Here is a 9,160-nt window from a genome sequence, read left to right on the forward strand (position 1 = left end):
TAGTCTAAGAAAGCATGGCTAATATTACAAATTTTCTGTCATACTATTCAACAAAATATAAATAAAAAAACTATACATTTTTTTCATGCTAATTTAGAAAAAAATTGTTTGTAAGACGGTTACTTGAGTAATTTACTATAAAGATTATAGTTAAAAATTAAAGTATCAACATATATATAACTTGACAATCAAATTAATTAAACATTCAAACTATCCAAAAATAATTAAGCAATATTCTAGCATTTAAAAATATAAAATTGTGAACAAATATAATAGGAGTAGTAAATAATTATTAAAAAAATTTAAAAAAAAATTAAAAAAATTAAAAAAAATTAAAAAAAATTGTAAAAAAAAAAAATTGGTGGGTTAAGTGAGTCGGGTTGAGTTCAACCCACTTTTAAAAAAGTTAAATTTTTCTTAACCCAACCCGGCTCGAACCCGTGGTGAGCCGGGTTGGCTCACGGGTTGAAACCCATTTTGACATCTTTAACCGAAGCATAAAATTATTAAAAAAAGTAAAAAATATAAGTAATAAGTTTTGGTCAAATGTGAGCAACAATGTGAGCAAAGTAAGAACAAGAGAAACCAAGATCAACTACTCAAAAGCGAGCCAACAACCAAGACAACAACAATGTTGTCGCGTACCAAACTCAACAGCTCAACACTAACATAAACATACAATGTTGCAAAAAGATGACAATGACCACCAAAATGCTGCGAAGACACCAAAACCAGAAGAAAGGACAAGGTTATGAGTTGGAATAGAAATATAAGAACGAAAGGAAGAGATAAACAAGAAATGAAAAAGAAGATAAATGATAATAAAGACAAAAACGAACCTCAACGAAGGTTATAATGGAAGAAAATACAAAGTTGTAACGACGGAGGAGAAGTATGCGGCGCTATGCAACATGACCTTTTGCGGGTTAAGAAAAATTAAAAAATTCATCAAATGTAGATGGGTGTAGGCTTCAGTTTAACCTAGAATCGAAGCCTATACTTTGACACCTAATAAAGGCTTTTAAAAATGTTGTGACATTTTTGACAATATTTGCACAATTATAGACTTTGGTTATTTAAAGAACTGAAGTCTATAATTGTGCAAATATATTTTCAAAAATTTCACTACGTCATTATGGATTTTGTTTATTTAAAGAACTAAAGCCTATACTCATGTAATTAGGGTATATGCTTCAGTTATCCTTGGACTGTGCAAATATTTTTAAAAATGCCACCTTGTAATTATAGGCTTCATTTTTCCTAAAAACGAACCACATTAGGCGACATCAAATCATATTATTACACTAGCTAGTGTTAGTATTAAATTTCTTTTGCCTAACCGATCAAGTTTCTTTATAGGTTGAACTGACTCATCATTCTCCTCAAAATTATAATCTTTCATCTCATCAAGTATATTAGCCTATTTAGAGGCTATTTTCAATTCCCCCACAAAACAAGCTTTTTTAGACGTCGAAAGAGTGGGAATTGCCTTAAAACTATCAATAATGAGATAGTAAAAAAATGAATCTAGGAAAGACATATCAACGTAGGAATCAAAATCTATTAGCACACCACATTGATAAAAAGATCCTTAACAATAGAATATCCATGCATAACACAAACCTTATCATGATTTGACTCAATCTTTGACTAAGCAACAAACAACACCACTAAAGGAATCTTCTATAACAAGTTGAACCATAGAATCCACTAGAGACTCCCCCACATAATCCACCATAAGAACCACGTGATCCAGAGGCTCATCTCAAGTTCCACTAAAGGCTCCACCATGGACCTAAATGCAATTAAAAATTAAACTATAAAAAGACTAAATGCATATTCAATACCAAAAAGATGGTTAATTATATATTAAAATTAAATGCATATTTACCATATTAAATTAATAATTAATTTAAATTATAACCTACATTTCTAATTTAACACTATAATACTTAAAAAATAAATAATTGTAGCATGTCATCTAATAAGTTCCTTTTCTCTTTTTTAAGATACATCTTTATTGTTTACTTTAATGGAATAAACTTTACGAATGTCCTTATACCAAAATTAAAAATATATTTTCAATCTTTATCGTCAAATTGTTTTCACACAAATTGTATTTGAAAAACAAAATTTAGGAAACTAGTTATTACTAAATATATCTTAAAACTTATTTCATTAATTTAAATTTATTTTATTCAATTTTAAAATACTTATTAATGTTAAGAAAAATACATATATCTAACATAAATTAATTATTTTTACAAGATATTACAATAAACATTACTCCATCATTGATACTACTCTCTGAATAAGTAGAGTGAGGAGTCTATCATAGGCCGAAAATTTTTCTACTAAATAAAGTACTTAACCTTAGCCAAATGTTGGCTTTTTTCTGTATTTCAGGTATGTTCGACCACAAAATTGTAAAATACGGTCCTTTGAATATATATATATATATATATATATATATATATATATATATATATATATATATATATATATATAAAATTGGGTTAAATTGTTAGGGTGGAAGATGATATTACAGGTGAAGTCGTCCTCCACCCAGCTGGTTTCTTTTTTTTTTTTTTTAAAAAAAAGCAATGTCGTCCTTATAGAGAACGATTTCTGTTATTTGAAAAGTGAAGTCGTCCTCTAACATGATGACTTCACTTTTCCTTGTTTTTTCAAATTTTTTCAGTTTTATTTATTTTTTGTACCATGTAGTTTTTTATATATGGGTTAAATATGTTTTTGGTCCCTCAAGTTTCAGCGAAATTTGGAATTAGTCCTTCATCAAAACTTTTGACCAATTTAGTCCTTCATCTTTCAAAATACGTGAATTTAGTCTTTTAACCAAATTTTGTTAAGTTTATCTGGACATTTCAAGCACATTTCATGATAGTATTTAAATTATTTACATTGTTTGACACATTTTTTCTTCAATGTTAACTTAAATACTATCATGAGATGTGCTTGAAACGTCAGATAAACTTAACAAAATTTGGTTAAAAGGACTAAATTCACGCATTTTGAAAGATGAAGGACTAAATTGGTATAAAGTTTTGATGAGGGACTAATTCCAAAATTCACTGAAACTTGAGAGACCAAAAACACATTTAACCCTTTATATATATATTTTTAATTTTCACTTTTGTTCCATTATTTTCTTTTACTATTTATTCTTCCAATCAGTTTAAATTAAAAAGTAATCAAAATTCATTAATTACGTAAAAAAAAGAAACTGAAAAGTGATGTCATGTGAGGACAACTTCACTTTTCCCTAACACAGAAACCGTTCTCTATAAGGACGACATTGCTTTTTCAAAGAATAAAAAATGAAAAATCGGCTTGGTGAATGACGACTTAACCTGTAATGTCATCTTTTACCCTAACGACTTAACTCTATTTGACAAAAAGAAAATTAACAAACCCATTTTTACAAAAATTTAACTTCAAATAAACCTTCAAATAAAAAATTAAAAAGTCCCAAATGTTAGTGGTTGGAGAGAAGCCGGCAACATCGTACATATTCACAAAAAGCAACCTAATGAAGACATGCACGTAGACTCTTGCATGGTGAGGCGACAAGCACAAGAATGACAAAAATTCCTTCTGGCACCAGTTCACGTTGCAGAATTAAGTAGTAGCTGTATCGTGGGGCCACAAAAAACTCTTGATCCCTTTCATTTAGCCAACTCACTCCAAGAGGCATTTCCAAACATGGCAACTCAACCAAACACGAGTTTAAGGTAACAACTTTGACGGATTCCAACACATGAAGTCCAAAAATACGCCATGATGCCAGGTGGATGCGTTGTAGAAAACTGAAACACATGAAACCATCTGCGTTTGCGTTGTTGTCTCATCACCCACTTTTACGTCCCAACCACACAGAATTCTCAGAACATACAAAATCTTGGAAACCAAGGGAAGCATTTAATACAAGTTTTCCCTTCAGAAAGAAGGGAAGGTTGAAGGTGGTGAAGAGATAACATCCTCACCACCATCTCCCTAACCTTTGTTTATACATCAATCTATCACCTTTGTTCCCAAAGGTACTTACAAGCATCAAGAAAAGAAAATGAGGGTGTGGGAGAGAGCCGCTGGAGCCATAAAAGACAAGAACAGCATATGGGTTGCAAAGTTCGCGCGAAAGAGCGAGTACCACAACCCTGATTTAGAAGCTGTGGTGATCAAGGCCACAAGCCATGATGATCAACGCATAAATTCTAAGAACGTGCAGAAAGTGTTCCATTGGTTACGAACCTCACCCGTGTACCTGAAACCTATTGTGTGGTCTCTCTCCATGCGCATGCAGAAGACTCGAAGCTGGGTGGTCGCGCTGAAAGGCTTGATGCTCATCCATGGCATTTTCTGCTGTGACATCCCGATGGTGCAACGCATGGGGAGGTTACCCTTTGACCTCTCAAACTTTTCTGATGCCCATTTGAGCGCTGAGAAGGCTTGGGGCTTCAACGATTTCATTCGTTCTTATTTTGCGTATTTGGATCAAAGATCGGCGTTCGTATCCTCCGAGGTTAAAAAGCTAAAGAAGAACGACAAGGAGATGGAGGTGGAGGAGACGTTGATGGAAGAGCTTGAGGGTTTGCAAAAGTTGCAAGGGTTGGTTGATATGCTTCTTCAGATCAGGCCTCAGGACGAGAACATTAATGTTGGTTTGGTTCTTGAAGCCATGGACTGTGTTATAGTTGAGGTTTTCGGTGTGTATAGTCAGTTTTGCAACAAGATTGCCAAGGTTTTGTTGAGGATATATGAAATGGGTGGGAGGATGGAAGCGAGTATTGGCCTCAAGGTTCTTCAGAAAGCATCGGTTCAAAGGGAGGAGTTGTCTTCGTTCTTTGAGTTTTGCAAGGATATTGGTGTCCTCAATGCCTCTCAGTGCCCCCAAATTGAAAGAATTTCCCAGGAAGATATTAAAGATCTTGAGAGAATAATCAATGGTGCCTCTTCCAACAAAAAGGGTGGTGTTGTGGCAAATGATGAGGACAAGGCCATTGTGATAAGAGATTGTTCTGCCATTGTACCTGTTTCACACCAGAAGGGTTTGATGACCGTCATCACTCACCAATGGGAGCTTTTTGATGATGACTATGATGTGATTGTTGGTGGTAGAGGAATGCATGCTGTATCTGGTGAAAAGAATATTCGCAACACAACCAACCCTTTTGAGGAATCATATCACATTGTGCCTTATGTTCCTGCTCAACCTCTTCCTGATCTAATTAGCTTTTAGCATTATAGAACCGATGTTTACGTGTTGTTCACTTTTTTTCAGTTTGCTAGATTCATTGTGCCATATGTATATTATTCTTCTGGGGTAAAGGAAAATATGGGAAAATGGAATCCAAAGGGGTAACGTTCTTCTTATATCATTCTCTTCTCCATAACTGCAGAGGAACCTGTGAATGACCCCTTCTTCTGCATTAGGAAATAATTCATGACATATACTTCTGTTTTTAATGTTGTTGAAAATATGATAATTAGATATTGAAATTGCACAATATTTGCCGTCATCTATTTTTGTTTTTCTGCCCATGATCGATTTTAACTAGCCTTTTAATTTGAGTATTTTAAATTTGACACGCATGTTGATCATGAACCTATTACACCACTTTATTTTTATTTTTTTTAGGATTTTCTGCAAAATGTGATAGATATTCTTGGGCTGGTTACCATTAATTAGGTGACAAGATTGCTGGGATATAATCAAGATTCATCTAAGTAAGATTAAGATAAAGATCCTAACTAACTTAAGCGTAAAATTGTGTTTCACTCTTCTCATATTAAGAAACCAGAAGAAGATATATTAGCTCACGAGCGGCACAACCTTAACCTCAAAAAACAGAAAGAATTGAAGTGGACAACAATCAATGGAATGGATCCTGCGTACCACACCTCTGCTCATACTTCATCGAAAATAGGAGGATTTTGACGACATCCTTTTGACATTGCTGGCATTCTAGAAATTATGGCCACGCAACAAAGGACAGTATCTTGAAGACAAGAGATAGGAGCTTGTGAAAGTTAGTCACCTATAAAGGTTCATCTGAAAAGATAACCATTGTAATTCGTTAGAAGGAGCGAAGACAAATAGCATTGGAACGAGAATTGTTGACTAGACCCAGCTAAGAAAAGAAGAATTGTAAAGCTGAAAACAAGATCATCCTCAGAGGAGTCTTTAACATAATTGTTAGAGTAAACTTAAATTAGAAGTTATTAAGCATAGTTGATAAGTGGTTATATTTGTAATGTTTTAAGAGAACAAAAGTAAAAATTTTAATGTATTATTTTTTGGATTAATAATGATTAGTGTTATGTTTTTGTAATTGGAGACATTATGACTTGGAGATGAAAAGCCAAATATGTATCTTGTTTATATAAAATACACAAGTAAATCATATTTTCATATTTTCAGAAAGAGAGTGACTTTGCTAACAATAATTGCAAGAGGCTTAGGAGGAAGGGGAGCCTGGATCTTGTTTCAATAAAAGCACCTATATGTGTTATGCAGTCGGTGAATGCTGTAACACAGTGGCCATAATTTCTTTCTCCTTTCTCTCTCTACCAAGGGTTTTAAAGGGAGAAGAAAATCTCCCTTCTTCCTTCTCCCTCTCTCCAACTCCTCTCCATTTATATTTTTTTTTTTTTTTCAAAATCCAATCACACCAGGTCACAGCCGAGGAACTAGAGAACGTTTTGAACCAATCAAATTTCGAAACATAATAAATTTCTTTTTGTTCTATAGAATCATTTTTCGCTAATTTTTTCTGTTGTTTTAGTATTCAATCTTAATGGGTCAGTTGAGAGAAATAGTTCTCTCAACTTGATTAATAATGTACTAAAATTTTATCTTGTTTGCATAGCATGCTCTAGGTAGGGATGGCAACGGGATGGGTGGGACGGGTTTTGCTATCCATATCTATTTATGTAGAAAAAATTTATTTCCATTCTCATATCTATATCGAAACCCAACGGATATCAAATTTTTATTCTATCTCCATTTTCATCGGATAACGGGTATAATCTCGTACCCATATCCGTACCCGTGTTCTAACTACTTTAATATTAATTTTTATAAAAGAAAAAAATTACGGTAAAGAAAACATAATATTATCAAATATTCAATATTAGGAGAATGATTGTTTCTACCATATCAAATATTTTGAAATAAATTATAATTGTTTACATTTTAGATTAGAATACCAAATAAAATTTCATGAGAACTAAAACATTTATTAAATTTGCAAACAACAAACATTAATGAAACTTAGTTGATAAAATTAAAAAATATTTAAAAACATATAAAAGGAAAACAAATTTTCAAATTAAAATATATTTTAAATGTTTGTTTACTTCAATTTTTTAAATTCTAATGAATCTCTTTTTTATACACTAATAAAAGTTATAATACATCACTTGATCAAAATGACACAAAGAACAAATAATAAACATAATAATAAAATTTTGACATAGATTTTGTATCTGTTGAACTTCAATATATGTTGGATAGTGACAAAAAAATATTCATAGCAATTGCATTAAATGTTTATATAGTAGTAAATAAAAGTTATTTATACAATTAAAGTGAAAAAAAATTACAGTATGATTAACAATGAGTTAGAAAATAAAAAATAATTAGATAGAATATATCGAAATATTATTCTACATGATGAAAATAAAAATAAATAAAAATATTAAAAAATTAACAAACATGTGTCTTAGAAATAATTTGAGAGACTATTGAAAGAAATCCCACAAAGGAAATCAAATATATAATTAAGGGTATGATAAAATAAAAAATACCTTAGAGATCTAAGAAACTTTTCAAATATCAATATATATACTCAATGGTTGAAAAATAACGAAAATTATTTTAACGAAACAAAAGAGTTGTTCAAATTAAACAAAAATTAATAATAATAAGTAAAGATTTTTTTTTATATTACCTTAAATTGAGAGTATAAACATTCTCATGTGAAAGAAAAATACAATAAATAAAAATATTAAAAATAATAGAAATATTCAAATGTGAGGTTATTATGTTAAAAAATAGAAATATTTAATAGAAATATTATGTCAAAAAATAATTAACATACATTATTTTAACATAATTACATAAATGTTATAAATAGATGAAAAATATATTGGAGATGCGAATGAGTTTCATGACAAACCAAATAATTAGAAGAAATAAAAAATAGAAAGTATATAATATATATATATATATATATATATGATTACTTAATTAATTGTAAATATTTTAATAATTTAAATGGGGATATGGAGATATGGCAGGGACGGGTATTATGGCGGGAATATGTACATCCCCATACCCATCCCCATACCCAATTGAAAAAGTTGGAGATTCCCCATACCCATACCCAGTCAATGCGAGGATTCCCCCTCAAAACGAGGACGGGTTCGGGCAATACCCACGGGGCGAGTTTATTTGCCATCTCTAGCTCTAGGTCTTTAGTATTGAATGATAGTGGTTGTGGAGCTTTAGGTTTGTGAAAAAGCCTTTGCAGGTAAGGGAAACTTATTATTTTTATTAGTTCAATTCTTAGTAGTCTTGTGTTTTGTTGATGCAAATGATTTGTTGTACTTGTATTTGTTTGTGAAATCTTTATGATTGAAATGATTATGCGAAATAAGAATGAGTCAGATATTTTTTTCATGAATTTATATGGTGAATGGATATATGTTGGTTGGTTTGTCAAATAATGAAGTTATGTATGATTTGATTGTGAAATATGTGGTTGTTGGAGTTAATGATCGTACGTAACTTATGGTAGCATTTGTGATGAGGAAGGAATTGAAAAAGTTCAGTATATATGGTTGTTTTGGCTTGATTTATATAAATTAGATAGTGATGATTTAAAGATGGGAGAACATACGATCCCTCACATAGGGTAGTTTGAAAGTTTTGAACTAGTCCAAGGGAAAGATGCATCCCTAACCAAAGACCAAATAAGGAGGATGGAAAAGAAAAGAAGTGGAACCTATTCTTCATCTAAGCCAAAGGCCTCTAGCAAGAAGAAGCTAAGTGCAATTGAATTTACTGATGAAGTTGTTGGACTAGTTAGGGTACAAGGAATTAGGAACATGAGAAGCTACAATTGAAAAACCAAGCAAG

General features: G+C 31.5%; 1 protein-coding gene across 1 annotated transcript; it reads left to right on the forward strand.

Moving 5' to 3' along the window:
• Positions 1-3,877: 3,877 nt before the first annotated feature.
• LOC114177632 (putative clathrin assembly protein At1g25240) lies at positions 3,878-5,507 on the forward strand. The gene has a single exon (XM_028063057.1). The coding sequence runs from the start codon at positions 4,085-4,087 to the stop codon at positions 5,255-5,257; it is 1,173 nt and encodes a 390-aa protein (XP_027918858.1). The 5' UTR covers positions 3,878-4,084; the 3' UTR covers positions 5,258-5,507.
• The last annotated feature ends 3,653 nt before the right edge of the window (positions 5,508-9,160 follow it).

This window comes from Vigna unguiculata, chromosome 3, assembly GCF_004118075.2.
Source record: "Vigna unguiculata cultivar IT97K-499-35 chromosome 3, ASM411807v1, whole genome shotgun sequence".
In the NCBI taxonomy this organism is placed as follows: Eukaryota; Viridiplantae; Streptophyta; class Magnoliopsida; order Fabales; family Fabaceae; genus Vigna; species Vigna unguiculata.

What these genes read in the sequence shown, in the direction of transcription:
- LOC114177632 (XM_028063057.1), top strand. Translation starts at nt 4,085, where the DNA reads ATGAGGGTGTGGGAGAGAGCCGCTGGAGCCATAAAAGACAAGAACAGC.